The sequence below is a fragment of the Onychomys torridus genome, chromosome 7 (genome assembly GCF_903995425.1).
Source record: "Onychomys torridus chromosome 7, mOncTor1.1, whole genome shotgun sequence".
Classification (NCBI taxonomy): domain Eukaryota; kingdom Metazoa; phylum Chordata; class Mammalia; order Rodentia; family Cricetidae; genus Onychomys; species Onychomys torridus.
Window position 1 is genome coordinate 63,678,340 of NC_050449.1, and position 17,227 is coordinate 63,695,566.

At 46.4% G+C, this 17,227-nt stretch overlaps 1 protein-coding gene across 2 annotated transcripts in view; it reads right to left on the reverse strand.

Annotated features, from left to right (window-relative positions):
- The window catches only part of Fam81a (family with sequence similarity 81 member A), a 52,628-nt gene that overhangs the window by 8,396 nt on the left and 27,005 nt on the right, over nucleotides 1-17,227 (reverse strand). For both annotated transcript variants that reach the window (XM_036193451.1, XM_036193449.1), the window contains exons 4-7: nucleotides 11,188-11,306; nucleotides 5,313-5,442; nucleotides 4,084-4,190; nucleotides 506-641 (exon numbers count right to left, since the gene is read on the reverse strand). In XM_036193451.1, the coding sequence (XP_036049344.1) occupies nucleotides 506-641; nucleotides 4,084-4,190; nucleotides 5,313-5,442; nucleotides 11,188-11,306 (492 nt within the window). The remainder of the gene's footprint in view (nucleotides 1-505; nucleotides 642-4,083; nucleotides 4,191-5,312; nucleotides 5,443-11,187; nucleotides 11,307-17,227) is intronic.

Sequence of the window (17,227 nt, forward strand, 5' to 3'; positions counted from 1 at the left end):
GGGAGTGGGACTGGGCTGCACACTTGGGTCTCCTAAGTCCTGGTGGTGGCCAGTGGCTCATCTGTACAGATTTAGCTATATTAGTTCAGCTACAGGATGGCTCTGTGGTCAGCGTTCCAGGACAGACAGGGCATCTCTGATCACCCAGTGGGAGCCTCTACAGCTCCAGGCCATTCCCTGTTCTTCATATTGTTCATAAAGACAGGGAGGGCTTTGATTTAGGTTGGTTAACAAAGGACAAACTGAACAGTTCAGTTAATGGTTTTTAAGTCACGACTTGAATGAACCCAGAACAAAGGAAGGAAGAACAAGAACTGGGGAAATGGGAGAGGAAGAAGCAGGGAAGGGGGAGGGTGAGAGGAAAGGAACATGGAAATGATTCAAAGGCAGGAATGCCTGGACAGCTGTGGGTGGTGCCAAATTAACCAGAGCTAAGTCCTTAGGTCCTGGTGAGACATGGCAGGCCGCCACTGAGTATCTATTATTGAGAAACATCAATACCTACACTGTTTTCCTTCACAATCAAGGAGAGGTGATCGATTTTCTGTAAAAGCTCTTTCTCTATCCGTTCTTGTTCTTGTTGCAGCCAGCTCCGTGCAGATAAAATCTGGTTGCTGAGCTCCTCGACTGTACCTTTAAATCTACAATAACAAAAGAGAGGAAAGAAAAGGCATGTAGACAAGTTGAATGTAAGACAGTTTTAAGGAGCATTGAACAATGTCTATTCAATGAGAACAGCATGCTTCCCTTCTCTGAGGACCACACACATCATGAAGCTGATAGAAGATGGAAACATACAACAGGAACTCACCCGATGGTGCTCCTTCCCATAGGAGCTGGCAGCTGGGGCACAGAGGTGCCACAGTAACACAGAGATGCCAGGGGCTAGTAACCTTTGCAGTTCTAAGGGTCCATGGTCCTCCTTGCTCAGAGGACATATCATCCTTCATCTCTCTTTTCAGAATCCTCTCTTTACCTGCACACTCCCTCCTTGTATCTCCCAGGACTAGAGGCTGGCTTGCTTTCTCTCTCATGTTTTCTATTGCTCTTTCCCCATACAGACATAGCCTAACTTAAACCAGTAGGAAATAAACTAAGCATAAAGGAACATACCTGAAATCCCAGCACTTGGGAGGTATAGCCAGGAGGATCAGAAGTTAAAGGTCATAGTGAGTTCAAGGCTAGCTCGGGTAACTTGAGATTTTGTCTCAAAAAAAAAAAAAAAAAAAAGTGGAAAGTACCCCTACAACATTCCATCCTTTCCAGAGTCTTTAAAATAACTATCAATGCATGATACTTCCCTTAATCACTTTCTTCTTATCTGTATTAACATGTAATGAAAGTATAGACTATATAAAGATATATGTAGCTGTGTAATAAATGTAGATATGTGATTTAAATAATGATAAGAACACCCATTAAAGTCACTAATTGTCCTGAAATGTCTACTTTTTGTTTTCTTATATAAGGAGTCTTCACATGTCACTGGGATACATGGCTGCCTAGCCAGAGATCACATTTACTAGCTTCCCTTGCAGCTAGGTGAATGTGATGGTTAATCTTCTGTATCATCTTGAATAGATTTGAAATCATCTAGGAGACACACCTTGTGTGTGAGGGTGTTTCCAGAGGGATTTTATGAAGAGGGAGGATCCACTCTGAATGTGTTAAACACCATCCTAATGGACTGGGAACCCATATTGAAAAAAAAAAAAAGAGGGGAAGGAGGAAGTATACTGAGAACCAGCACTCATCTTTTTGGCCTCTGACTATGGATGCAATGAGACTAGCCACCTCATGTTCCTGCTACCACATGTTCATCACCATGGTGGATGGTATCCCCTCAGACTGTGAGCCAAACTGCCATCCTCATTACTTAAGAAAAGTAGCAGTTACAGTGCAGTGTACCAGTAAGTCACATGACACAGTGCACAAAGGACAGAAGTACTTGGCTCTGGTCACATCCTTCAAAACAGAACTGTCACCCTGGATTTTCCCTCTGTAGCAGCTGGGGAAGATCAAGGCCTGGAGCTGTAGAGGCTCCCACTGGGTGATCAGAGATGCCCTGTCTGTCCTGGAACGCTGACCACAGAGCCATCCTGTAGCTGAACTAATATAGCTAAATCTGTACAGATGAGCCACTGGCCACCACCAGGACTTAGGAGACCCAAGTGTGCAGCCCAGTCCCACTCCCCCAGAAGCTAGCATTGCCAGGATTGGCTATTCTTTGCCAGTGCCTTCCTCTCAGGACTCCAGTGATGACGTCAGGCTTGCTGGGATGACCCACCCATTTTAAAACCATCTTTAGGGGGCCAGGGAGTGGGTTCAGTGGGTAAAGCCCTTGCTGTGCAAGCAAAAGGGCCTGATCCCCAGAACCCACGTAAAGCCAGAGGTGGCCTATAATTCCAGCACTCCTATGACAAGATGGGAAACAGAGCAGGAAACCCTAGAAGCTCCCAGGTCATCTAGCCTGGAGTACATATCAATGAACAACCACAGACCTTCTCTCAAACAAAAGAGGTGAGAACTAACACCCAAGGTTATAGTCTGACTTTGACACCTATACCATGGTATGCACACGCAGATTTTTTTTAAAGGCATTTTCCCCCTAACCTATGGCCTCACTCATGCTAGGCAAGCACTTTATTCCCGAACTACATTCCAGATGAAGATGCTTAGTCACACCTGTTGCATGATATTTTGTTTGTGTTCTGACAAATAAAGCTTGCCTGAAGGTCAGAAGCAAAGCAGCCACTTAGAGACCTCTTACCTCTAAGAAATCTCAGACAAAATGGGTGGTCCTGTCTCTAAGAATCCTCAGTCTCAATGGGCCCAAGATCCTGTCTCCACTCACCGAATATTTCTGTCTCCACCTCCCTAGAGCTGGGATTAAAAGCATGAGCCTCCCAAGTGCTGGGATCAAAAGTGTGAGCCACCACTGCCCAGCCTCTATGGTTAACCAGTGGCTAGCTCCACCCTCTGATCTCCTGGCAAGCTTTATTTGTCAGAACACAAACAAAATATCATATAATACATACGCCAAGGTCTTTTCCCTAAAAGTTAACAAACATATTCACATGGAGAATTTGGGGGAACCATTATTTAACTTAACATAACCATGTACCTATTCCCTGAAGCACCATTAGTAATAAATGATACAGAGCACCCTGCTTAAGTACTCATCTGAAACCTGGCCATCAACTCCCTAAACTGTAGACACTACAGGATTAAGAACAAGGTCTATTTTTTTTTCTTATGGCCTCTAGGCAAGTGCTTAACAAGTACATACTAGGGGCAGGGAAGTTGACTCCGTGGGTAAAGTACTTGCTGCACAAACATGAGGACCAGAGTTTGGATGCCAGGAATCCATGTAAAAAGCTAGACATGATATGATGGCTTGCACCTACAGTCCTAGCACTGGAGAGATGGAAAAAGGAGTCTCACTAGCCAGTTAATCTAGAACCAGTGAGAGACCCTGCCTCAAAAAAATAAGGTGGAGTGAGATAGAGGAGGATGCCCAATGTTGACCCTCACCTCCACACACTCATGCACCCATTCTACCCACCCCTGCACACACACACACACACACACACACACACACACACACACACACACATATACATTGAATGAAGAGATGGACCATCATTCATTCAACCACTAGAAGCAATAATTGTGAAGGAAAAGTGACAATGTGCCACATGGAAACCTTTTCTTTTAGCTTTCATTATTGTTTTCACTCTGTGTGATAAATAAAAACCAGAAGATGGGCAGAAGAGATGGCTCATCAGTTAAGAGCACCTGCTGTTCTTCCAGACAGTAGGAGCTCAGTTCTCAGCACCCATATCCGGCTGCTCACAACCACCTGCAACTCCAGCTCCAGGGGATCCAATGCCCTCTTCTGGCCTCTGTAGGTACTGCACTCATGTGCACATACCCACACAGACATAAATAAAAACAAAAATAAATCTCTAAAACAAACAAAATTTAGACATTATGTTTTAAAATAAAAGCAAGACGGAGAAAATGTGAATTCTGTGAACTCAGAAAGAACTTGAGAAAACCCTTTACAACCTGACGACTTACTTGGTGTCCAGGAGCTGAAGCTGGTGGTTGCTGTCTCTATGGGACATCTTCAGTTTGGTGCTCTGCTCTGAAATGGACAGGTCTACTCTGCTCAAAAGCTGAGAAATCTGTAAAAGATGATTGGATTATAAAGATCTCACATCATGTCTTCAGGGGCCATTTCAGAAAACATGGCATATGCTCCATTCTGGCCAGTGGCATTGAGAATCACTTTACTAAGTCCATTTAGGAGTTCACCTCCTCTTTCTACCTCTGTTTCCATGAGTGAGTGTGTGTGTGTGTGTGTGTGTGTGTGTGTGTGTGTGTGCACGCGTGCACAAATATATATGGAAGTCAGAGGTCAACATGACTTGTCTTTCTTAATCATTCTCTGCTTTATTTTTTTGAGGCAGGGTCCCTCACTGAATATGGAGCTCACCTATTGGCTAGAATGGCTGGCCAATAAGTTCTAGGGATTACCTGTCTCCACTACATAGTTCTTGGTATACCACAGTGTACAGCTTTTGAAAAACATTTTTTAAGGGGCTGGAGAGATGGCTCAGTAGGTAGTTAAGAGCACATATTCCTCAGAGTTCAATCCCCAGGACCCATTTCTTACATTACAGCCAACTGTAATCCAGCTCCAGGGGGAATCCAAGTCCTCGTGCCTCTGGGAGCACCTGTACTCATGTACACACACACACACACACACACACACACACACACACACACACACACCAAACTGGTGAAAAGCTGAAAGTTTCACTTTGTGAAATAAATGATGAATTTCAAGGTGAAATACCCCAAGATTCCTTTGCCAGCTCATTTGCTTTCTCTCTAGCTTTGGCCTAATTGGGGCCCACACACAGACCACATGACGAGTCACCCACCACATGCAATGCATCCCAGTCAGTAAAGAACATATTTCCTGAATCTGACACTGAGATAGACAACTTGCAAAGCCACACTGGGTCACTCACCTGAGCAAGAGGTAGTTTGGGGGATATAATTTAGAACTTGTGGGGCATATGAATTATTTTATGAATAAGAGGAGAGGAATCTTTAAATTGGCGCTGTACCAAAAAACGCTCTGTGATCTGGCTGCCAGATTCACAGAGGCCCACTCCAGCAAGACACAGAAGGAAGACAGGAAGAGGTGAGGATTTGCATAAACCCACACTGGGGCTCAGGCTGGCTGCTCTTGGCTGAGAACAAACTCTCAGCCTCTGAGGTGTCTGTCCCGACCATACCTGTCCTTCTGCATCTTTGATTTTTGTTTCCAGGATCAGCTTGGCTGCTTGCTGTTCCTTGTTCAAGTGCTGGAGCCCCTCGAAGGTCGTCTTGTGCTCTGCAGAGAGTCTGGCTATGCTGGCATCGCACCTACCCGGGGAAACAGCACACAACCATTAAAGTTCCACAGCACGTGAAATAGCTGCCTTGCCATTTCGTACTATAAAATGCATTGTGCGATGCAAGGCCTCCTCAGAAACTGAGCTACTGGCTTGTGGACAAGGCTCAGACCATAAAGCAGGAGGAACAGTCTGATCCTCAGAATGCATGTAAAACGAACAAACAAACAAAACAGGTGTGGGGCTGGAGAGATGGCTCTGTGGTTAAGAGCACATACTGCTCTTGCAGAAGACCAGAGTGCAGTCCCCAGTATCCATGTCAGGCAGCTCACCACAGCCTATAACTCCAGTTACAGGGGATCCAATACTCAGGCCTCAACAGGTACCTGAACTCACATGCATACCTACACATGATTAAAAATAATAAAAAAAATTTTAAGCCAGGTGAGACAGTGTGTACTTGTAATAACAGTAAAGGGGAGGCAGAGACAGGTAGACCTCTCGGGCTCACTGGCTACCAGTCCAGCCTACTTGGTAAGCTCGTGGCCAGCAAGTTATCCTCTTGTCCTGTTTGAAAGTGGCTCAGTCGGTTGAGATGGCTCAGAGGCTAGAGGTATGTGTGTCCAGGCCCAAGGACCTGAATTCAATCCCCGGGTCCCACAAGGTGGAGGAGAGAACCAGCTCCCGGTAGTTGTCCTCTGCCTTCCACGCTGGCACCATGGTGCATGCATGTCTCTGTGTCTGAAAATGCACTTGTGCACACACACTACGTGTGCAGGACGGTACAGTGGGTGAAATACTTACTGTGCAAATCTGAGGATCTAAGTTCAGTCTTCAGAACCCACACAGTGCGAGAAGAGAATTGACTCCACAATAGTGTTCCCTCTCTCTCTCTCTCTCTCTCTCTCTCTCTCTCTCTCTCTCACACACACACACACACACACACACACACACACACACACACACACACACTTTTTAAAATAGTGTTGGCTCCAGAGAGTAATGCCTGAGCTTAACCTCTGGTGCACACACAGTGATAGAGAGTGAGAGAAGTGGGGAGGGGGAGGGGAAGAGAGAAAGAAGGAACTCAAGTGTCCCCACCCTCAAATGATTTTCAAGTATGGCGCCAAGACAATCTGGTGAGGGACAGAATAGACTTTTGACCAATGATGTTGAAAAATAACTAAGCATGCACACACACACACACACACACACACACACACACACACACACACACACTATGTATAAAAGGCTGCCTCAGGGCTGGAGAAATGGATCAGCAGTCAGAACTCTTGGAGTTCCGGTCACAGTACCCACATGGGACTCTGTACAACCACCTTTAACACCAGCTCCCGGGACCTGACACCCTTTTCTGATCTCCATGGGCACTGCACACACATGCTACATGTACATGTATGCAAGCAAAATACTCATACACATAAAATAAATCTTTTTAAAAGTGTAAACATACAAGGCCTCATAAACAAATATTACCAGCATGTTATTTGTAATAGACAAAAAGTAGAGACAGCATATCCACCCAATTTATAAAGAAACAAAATGTGGTGTCTCTTAGCCATAGAGAGCGATGATATACCGACACACTACACAAACTGGAAGAAGCTGGTCTTAAAGAACCATGGGTTAGGGATGACTCCACTTACAGGAAACATCCAGAGAGGCAAATCCTAGAGATGGAAAGAATGCTCTGGTTGCCATGGACAGGGGTGAAGGGAGGAGAGGGGAGTGACTGCCAATGAATGAACTGTTCAATGATCTAGGATTAATTGTGATGGCTGCACAGTGAGCATACCCAAACCCACTGGAGTGTATGCTTTAAAGTTTTATTTCTAAAGTGTGTATGTGTGTGTGTGTGGGGGGGGGTGCATGCGTGCGTGCGTGCATGCGCACACGCCCATGTGAGTGCATTTCCTGCAGACTTTGAAGACAGTGTCAGGTCCCCTGGAGCTGGAGTTTCAGGCAGTTGTGAACCACCTGACATGGATCCTGGGACACGAACTTGGGGGTCCTTTGGGAGAGCAGCATCCACTCTGAAGTGCTAAGCCATCTCTCCTGTCACTCCATCCCACCGTTGCTTATATGTAAACTACATATAGTGCAATGTCTATACATATAAACAAACTTATCTGAACATTATACCTCAGAAAATTATGTGTCATAAAATAAACATAAATATAAAAATACCATAAAATAAAGAACAATAGAGAGACAGGGAAAGGGAGAGAAGGAAGGAGAGGGAGAGAGTGAGAAGGAGGGAGAGGAGAGAGTGGGTGCTCTCAGGTCCGCTGTGCCGGCTGTGAAGGCCCCAGTATTATCTCACTAATTCCCAATTCCCGGGTGTTGGGAGCTCACGCCGTGGCATATGGACATGTCCCTCTCTCACTCTGCCTCCGGGCACACCCCACACCCTATCAGAGAAGAAAGAGGACGTGGTCACTGAGTTTTGGGGGAATGCAGGCAATGTGCCAAACACAGCACCCAACATCCCAATAGGAACTGGGGAGTTAAAAGTGAGACTTTCTTCAGGAAGCAATGGGAAAACCTCTGGCCACATCCTATGTGAGGTTCACTCTGCCGAGGGGGATGAACATCCCTCACCTTCAAGGAGAACCTGCCTAAGCCAGCTCTACCAGTGAGGAACAAGGGCCTGTGTTGCTGTTGACTGTATTCCTAATAGAACCATAAAAACTGCACATTCAAATGGGAGGTTGTATGCCAGCCTAGTAATTTAGCGATATCACTTTAAAAGCTAGACATCTTCAACACTATTATGTAATCGATGCGCGCAAGCCGAAATCTTGCCAAAGAGGGTTTTTTGTGTTTTGTTTTGTTTTGTTTTTTAATCTCACATGAATTCATCTCAATGGTCTTATTAGCTTCCCAAGAGGAAGGCAGATATAGCCACCAAACAAACCCAAATCATCCGGCGCTCACAACAAACACTCGGGGTGGGTTTGGAATCAAGGTGTTTGTTAACAGGGAGGCGCAAGTCCGGTGGAGACGTCCAAGAGGCACTGAGGCAGAATGGAAGATTCCTGAAGGTATTTCAAGAGACTGCTGGGTCTAGATACAATGTCATGAAGATGACAGCAGTCTGCACTGTTGGCTGCAGTGCCAGGGGCCACCATTTGTAGCATGCCCCCCCCCACACACACACGCCCTCAATCTCCACCTGCACCCACAGTGGCGTGTTGGTTAATTTCAGTTTCATCTTGACTGGAGCCTGCCACTGGGCACACCTGGGAGAGATTTTACCTGATCAGGCAGTTAGAAGTGAGAAGACCCACACACACACCAAACGTGGGCAGCACCTCCCTGAGGCAGCCCCGATGAAAGGTGCCTTCCCCTCACTGCCTTTGTGTCTCACTGACAAGGTCATCTGCCCTCTTGCTGCTGCAGCTGATGCCACCGCTGCCTTCCCCACTGACATCACACTCAGGCTTCTTCAGGTTTCCAACAGGGACCCGGGACCAGTGGCTCTCAGGGATCCCTCCAGGCTTTCAGCACCACGGTGGGAGTGCTGAGGCACACAGCCTCTCAGGCTAAGTGACTACCAGGTGCTCAGTCCCTCCTGCATGGAGACACATTATACAGCCTACACTGTATAAACCAATCTAATCATCACACACACACGCACACGCACACGCACACACACACACTGTTCGTTCTGTTTCTCTAACAAATATAGTGGCCCCGAGTCCCTGCTCTACCTTGTAGCTCTCAAGTCCTTCCCAGGCTCTTTTCTGAGTTTGGGGGTCTTTTAAAAACCAAACTCCACAAACGAGGACTCAGCCTTGTTTTCAAGTTTTTAGTCCTTCCCTGGCAATTACTGTAGCTCAGTCATGCATCCAAACATGCATTGGTTGAGTACCTACTGTTTTCAACAGGCTCCAGGCACTTGACTGCTGAAGTGAATGACAGAGCCTGGCTCTAAGACAGGAAGACAACAGAGTGACTGGATGGAACATATGTGAGGGGGTACTCTGCTGAGTGGGGGTGTCAGGAAAGACCCTTGGAGGACAAGACATTCGCACTACTCGTCAAAGTTGGACCAGGAGTTAGAAGAGGAAGTAGAAAGGTACTCTGGGAGAAGGACACATGCCAAGGGCTGGCAGCAGGAGAATTGACTTCTTTGGAGATTAACAAAGGTGGGGCATGTCTGAAGCTGTAAGACAAGTATAGGGAGAGATGAGGAGATCAGGAGGTGTCCACCACCAAGAGTCAGACTGAGGAGACTAGAGTGGGGTTCGTCCTGCTGAGAACAGCAAACGACAGACAGACAGCCGGGCCAGGCATGGTGGGACACACCTGTAATCCCAGCACTCAGGAGACTAAGGCAGGACAACTTGATGCAAAGCCTGCTAGAGATACAGAACAAGACTCCCTTTCAGTTACAAATAAAGAAAACGAAGGGGCTGGAGAGGTGGTTAAGAGCACTCACTGCTCTTGCAGAGGACCAGGGTTCGGTCCCCAGCACTCACATGGTGGCTCACAACCTCCTGCAACTCCAGTTCCAGATGCTCCGACGTCTTCTCCCCACATCCACAGGCTCCCGCATGCACGTGGTGCATGTATACACTCAGGCACACATGTGCACATAAATAAATAAAGACAAACAAAAAGAACAATAGCGAAGAGCCAAGGTAGAGTGGTCACTGCGTCCCTCAACCCTCCTCCAACCGGTAATGGATCTTTAACCAACAGCTGCCTACACATATACACAGAATACATGGTTCTCTCTGCTCTAAAGATGCCCTGGTGGGTGCCTGGTCCCGAGCGCACTTGTGCTCATTGTCACCCCAAGCCGGCTGGAAATGTTTCTTTGCTCCAGATTCCCAGTATTAGCTGCATACTTGCACTTGGCTCTCAGTAGCAGCAGAGGGCAGAAGAGGCCCATACATGTTCTGACAACTTCATCCCAGCCAGCTTAACATCATCCGGAGGGAAAGTCTCTTGTGGCAGTTTTTAAACATCGGTGTGCCCAGAATCCAGGGATCTCATTAGAAACAGATTCCAAATCAGTGGCTGTGGCAACAGTGGACATGGCTACCAAGGTCCCGGGTAAGGGCCAGGAAGGTGGTTCAACCCGTAAAAGCATGTGCTGCCAAGCCTGATGAGCTGAGCTCCTCGGGACAGGTGTGGTAGAAGGCCGAATCAACTTCTGCAATTATCCTCTGATTGCCACGCATGTGCCACAGTACACGTGTGTGTGTGTGTGTGTGTGTGTGTGTGTGTGTGTGTGTGAAGACAACTTTGTGGAGTTGGTATGTATGCTGGTATGTAACTCAGGTCAATACACATCTACAGCAAGCACGATCCCAGAGCCAAGTAAACACTGTTCTTCAGGGATAAAGTCTCTAACATTTGAACACCTGCTGTGATGGGTAATCGTCAAGGACAACGTGACTGAATTCAGAGTCACCTAGGAGACACACCTGTGGTCTAGGCTGTGAGGGCGTTTCCAGAGAGGTGTAAGGGAGGAGAGCAGACCTACCCTGAATGTGGGCAGAACCTTCTCAGGGGCTGGGGTCCCAGACTGAATAAAAAGGAGAACAATCAGGCTTAGCTGCTGCTGCTGCAGCAATCTCCCTCTGATTCTTCTTGACTGTGGACCCCACGAGACCAGTCACCTCATGCTCCTGCCGACGTGTTCCCTACCCGATGGACTGTAACCCCCAAACTGTAATCCAAAACAACCCTGCTTCCCGAAGATGCGTCCATGGGGCACTCTGAGGGCAGTAACTGGTACACCTACCTTGCAACTCTTCCTCGGAGATCCCCCAAGCCAGAGAGCTGGCGCATCTCCAGCGTCTTTAAGGCAGAATTAGTTCCATAGCTGATGTTGTCCCGGGCACGGATCTGCTCCTGGAGAACCTGGGCAACACAAAGGTCACTTGGGGTCACTAGCAAATTCACAGATGTCCATAAAATATTTCATAATTTGGGAAAGTATGGGAGTGCTTAATTCATTTTTTCATAAGGGAGGTTTTGTTTGTTTAAAACTAACAAGGTCCTGGCTGGTTTAGACCTTGCCGTGAAGATCAGGCACTCTTTTTAGCAGTGAACTGATAAACACAGATGATCAGAGAGAACCAGGGGGCCTCGGTTACCACTACCAACTAAGGGACCCCAATTTACTAATAAAACTATGCTCCTTTCCCCCCTTAGTACGGAAGGGGTTTTTATTTTCAGTACAATGTGGTGGTATTGTGTTCCCTGAAATATTGTGCACCCTAATAAACTTATTTGGGGTCAGAGACAGAACAGCCACAATATTAAACATAGAGGATAGACAGTGGTAGCACACGCCTTTAATCCTAGCATTCCAGAGGCAGGAATCCATCTGTTCAAGGATACAGCGAAGCCTGGTGACTCATGCCTTTAATCCCAGAAAGTGAGCCTTTAATCCCAGGGAGTGATGGTAGAAAGCAGAAAGGTATATAAGGCGTGAGGACCAGAAACTAGAAGCTTTTGGCTGGTTAAGCTTTTAGGCTTTTGAGTAGCAGTTCAGCTGAGACCCATTCTGGATGAGGACTCAGAAGCTTCCAATCTGAGGAAACAGGATCAGCTAAGGAACTGGCAAGGTGAGATAGCTGTGGCTTGTTCTGCTTCTCTGATCTTCCAACATTCACCCCAATAACTGGCTTCAGGTTTGTTTTCATTAAAAAGAACTTTTAAGATTCATGCTACAGGACTGAAGAGATGGCTCAGCCATTAAAGGCTAGGCTCACAACCAAAAATATAAGATTCATGCTACAGTACAATATCTGTTATGTCTTAAGCTGAGTGTGGACTTATTTATTTGTCTTTTGGGACAGTATCTCAATGTGTGAACAAGGCTGGCCTCCAATTTGCCTACCTCCTGCCTCAGCCTCCGCATTACAGGAATTAGAGGCATATGCCCCTATTCCCAGCTCTTGTTAATTTATTTTACATGGTTTTAATTTCAGTTGTGAATTTCTCTTTGATTTAAGGATATCTGAATGGCTAAGGATTACTCAGAATTAGAGGGCTGGTGAGGTGGCGCAGGTGAGTAATCCTAATACTCAGGAGGCTAAGGCAGGATTATGAGTTTGAGGCTAGCCACAGCTACATCACAAGATTTTGTTTTAAAAACTAGAACTAAAAAATAATTTAAATTTTGTTTCTTTATTTCAAGCTGTTAAGATTTTGTGTAAGTTGTTGTTTATAATTTTTATTACATTTTATTTAGTGATGAGTGGGAGGTATGGATCAGAACACGACTTTCAGAGCCAATTCTCTCTCCACCGTGTGTGCCGGGGATCAAATCCATGTCTTTAGGAGTGGCAGCAAGTGCCTTTTCCTGCTGATGGTCTCGCTGGCTCTGTCTTTACTACTAAGAGTTTCACTGCACTGGCTTAAGACAGTCTGTAAGACAGTTCAGATTTTCAATATGCTAGGTTTTCCTTTGTGGCACATGACTGGGTTGTTAAATTTTTATTTATGTATATGTGTGGGAGCCTATGCCTCATGTGTGTGGGTGCCCACATGTAGTCAGAATTTTCTTTGGGCCACCAACCAGCTCCCAAATAAAGACAAGAGACTTATTAATTATGAATGCTCGGCCTTAGCTTAGGCTTGTCCCACCAGCTCTTTTAACTTCCTTTAGCATGTTTCTATCCATCTACGTTTTGCCTCGGGGCTGTTTTCCTTTCTCTCATTCTGTATGTCCTGCTTTCTCTGTGTCTGTCTGTCTGGCCCCTGGTGTCTCCCTGTCATCCTTTTCTTTCTTCTCTGAGCCTAAATTCTTCCTTCTACTTACTCTCCTTGCCCAGAAGCCCACCTATACCTCCTCCCTCACTATTGGCCATTCAGCTTTTTATTGGACCAATCAGGTGCCTTAGGCAGGCAAGGTGAAACAGCAACACATCTTTACATAGTTCAACAAATATTCCGCAACACCCACGAAATCCGTACTAGAGTGTCTGGTGCTCTGGAACTGGAGTCACAGGTGGCTTGATCAGATGGAGGTGGGTGCTAGGAGCTGAATCAAGCTGGACCACAGGGCCATCTTTCCAGCATCTACAGCCCCACTCTGCTTCTAAAAACCCATTTTACCCTGGAGCTTGGGGAACTCTTCAGACTTTGTTTTCTTCAACTCACACATAATTTCCCTGTGTAACTAATATTTCCTCTTCTCTCTCTCATCCCTGTTTTGGCACCTGGTGGCACCAAACTTGCCCTTCTAGACAGCTCCACTATGAATTTAACTGTCCCCTCTAGGTTTCTTCCACTTTTTCTGGGGACCCACTAAACCCTTAAGTTCAAGGCAGCAGTTTCACACTGCACTCGGGGGTCCGAAGTGTGTACATTGCTCTTTTATTCCTGGCCCACTGGTTCCCTTTGTTGGAAGGCACAGCTTTCTTCCTCTGGCCCTTGGATGAGATGGAGCTTTTCTTTCTCTGCTCCTTAGAGTGCCTGGGTGGGTGTTCCTGACAGTAGTGGCAGCATCAGTGGGCTGGGGGTACAGCCAGTGAGGGACTTGGGCCAGGTCCTAGCCGAAGACTGAAAGGGAAAGTCGGCCTCTGCAGTGCCTCCTTGCCTCCTTCACAGGATAAGAGACTGGCTTGGTCACAGCCACGTAGAGGGAGGCGGGTGAGCCTGCCTCCCCCTCAAACTCTGAAGGCCTCACTCTTTCCCAGACTGGGGTTCGGCTGCCACTGCTGGACCCTCTCGTCTGTGCTGTCCAGGTGCCCAAAAAAGGGGGTACAAGGACTGGGCCTGGTGAGGAGTCACTGAGTGACCAGTGTCCCTGACCTCCTGCGCCAATACAGGGACTTGTTTCCCTGGTTTTGTTCAGTTTGGTGACACTCATATTTCATTAGTACTGAAAATGGAATTTGCAATTGCCAGACCCGTTATTCCCTAAGGTTCTTGATTTTTGAATGAATGAACCTGCTCTATGGAGAAGAATGCAAACTAGCTACAATCACCTATGAATGACAAAATGTTACTCATCTGAGCACATTCCTGCAAGGAGACTTCAGGTCTGACTAATTCATCTCTGGCACTCTCCCACTGATGAAAGGCGCTGGTGGAGCGCTCTCTCTCTCTCTCTCTCTCTCTCTCTCTCTCTCTCTCTCTCTCTCTGGGAAGTGGCACCTATTAGAAGCAATAAATAAGAAGAAACATGCATGCTTTCTGTATGGGCTTCTTCAAACTTTTGTTGATAATACTAAGACACAGGCCATGGTGCTCAAATCTTGTATTTCCCATACATGTCACCCAGAAGACCCATTCCACATGCAGAGTCCCAGGTCCTGTCCCCAGGAAGATGAAACTAAGGAATGGGCCTGAAGGTGAATGCAAAAGGACACAGTCCTCTCCTAGGTACCACTGCATTCGATGCTAAGAAACCCAGGCTTTGCTTTGGTTTTCCGATCCCTTGATAAAGAAAATGGAAAGGAATTCACAAAAGAGGTGCCTAAAATAATCAACACAGTCAACGTTTCTAGTGAGCAGAGACACAGAAACCATGCAGTGGGGGCTGGGGATGTAGTTCAGTTGCTAGAGTGCTTGCACAGCAGAGCATGTGCAAAGCCTTGAGCTCTATCTGGGCACCAATGGCAGCGGCATGCTGGGTTTCTATCTACAACCTGACACGGCAGCACACCTCTGTAATTCCAGCATCTGGAGAAGGAGGAGGAAGGAAGAGCAGAAGTTCAAGGTTCTTGGGGGTGTGCTTGGGGGCAGCTGTGTGGACGGTGCTAGATATGAATGCAGGGGCTGAATGGACACTTTGGATGCTCTCTGTTCTGTTGTGCTGTGAGTATAGCTAAAAAAAACCCATGAAGTCCGTGTTTTATTGTTTGTTTTGCTATACTGGAGACTGAACACAGAGCCTATGTATAACACTTACCTATACACCCAGTCCAAAGTCACTTAAAAAAAAAAATGGCTGCACAGTGGTGATACTTCCCTTTAATCCCAGCACTCTGAGAGTTCGAGGCCAACCCAGTCTACAAAGCTAGTTCCAGGACACCCAGGACTATACACAGAAAAACCCTGTCTTGAAAACAAAAACAAAAATCATCTTTGTTAATTATGGCTCAGTTGGTAAAGTACTTGCCATACAAGGAAAATAACCCCAGCTCGATCCCCAGCACCTATGTAACAACCAGGCATGTCCACACAAGCTACAAACCCAGCACTGGGGAGGCAGAGACAGGAGGATCTCTGTGAGTTCAAGCCCAGTCTGGTCTACGAAGCCAGTTCCAGAAGAGCCAGGGATACACAAAGAAACCCTGTCTCAAAAAAAAAAAAAAAAAAAAAAAAAAAAAGAGCAACAGGCAGGGAACATGTAGGGTTCGATATTGAACAAGAACAGGTATAAAATAAACACACAGGTTGGTTCGCGCTGTATGCTAAGAACCTTGTCAAGTAGGGGAATGTTAACATCCTCCTTATTATATCTAGTTTGAGAGGAGAGTAGATTCCTCTTTCTTGTATTTCCCACATTATGTTTATAATCAGAAAAAAAAAGTATGTAGCTTTTTCTTTTACAGCTTAGAAATAAAAAAGCTCATTTAACTTTTAGAGTTCTTATGCAGATGAATGAGGCATCTCATTAGCAATGCTTTGAAGACTACAGAAAAAAAGTTTGAGCTTTACTCAATATTCACATTACTAAAAGGTCACATGAAGACGGAAATCACTAGGGGGTTTATTGTTTAAAGAAATTCTGGAGCAAAACTGTAGAAACCCAGTAATGTCAGAAATGTGCCCTGATCTGCCATCTTGGAGCTTTTACTTTAGAATGCTGCTGGCCTTTGGCAAGACATGAATTGTCCTTCATTGTCAGTTTGAGAAACTGTCTTTAGTCTGTGCAGATTACCAGACATGCTCTTAGGAGACACAGCAAAGACCACAGGGTGGTCAAGTATATGGCCAAGTCCTTCAGACAAAGATGCCACCCACTCCAAGAGAGAAGAGGGCAGCCGTCTTGAAAAAGTCACATACCTTTTTTCTCCCAAGACATGCTTCTCATGGAAGAAGCTCCCCACCCCAAAGCCAGCATAGAGTGTAGACTCTGTGGGAGGCATCATGTAATGGTGTTCATGTACACACGGTGACATCCAAGCCCTCAAACTTGCCTAGGAACTTCCAGGAGAGTTCTCTATGAGTCTCCATCTCTACCTCTTCTTAGATGGAAAGGGGTTTAAAAATGAACATGCAATGGAGAGAGGCCCCACCACACAAGGCATCGCTTCATCAAGTGGGGCCTCCCTGCCTGGCTCTTCATCCAAGCAGAGGCTTAAAGCTCTCCCGGTCCAGCTTTGTGTGTGGAATTGATTTTCTGGCATTTCGTTCCACCTGGGATTTAGTGTCGTCATGGACACTGCCAAATCCCAAACAGAAGTCTCTCCCTCCAGCATGCAGAAAGTTCTGTCAACCCTAATTTCAGAATAACTCCAAATCTACCCACTACTCCCCGTGTCTGAGCGGCTCCCCCACCCCTGAACTGCCACTGTAAGCGCCCCACTTGTCCGGGAGCTGCTAACCTGCCTCCGTGCTTCTGGTCTTGTTTGCTGATGCAGTTTGGGGAGGTCAGACCTAGGATTCGGGGCAAGCTAAGCAAGCACTCTACCTCTGAGCTGCATCCCAAGGCCCTTTGCTTCCCATCTTGGTCCTGAACCTTTTCTTTCACAGTCTGTAAGCTCCACAGGGGTGGGGTGGGGGGGTGTCTATCTGTTTTATTATCTCCTAATGTGTCCTCAGCACCGTGAATATGAACGAACTGTTATAGCTTTCAAAGATAATGAAGACAGCTATAA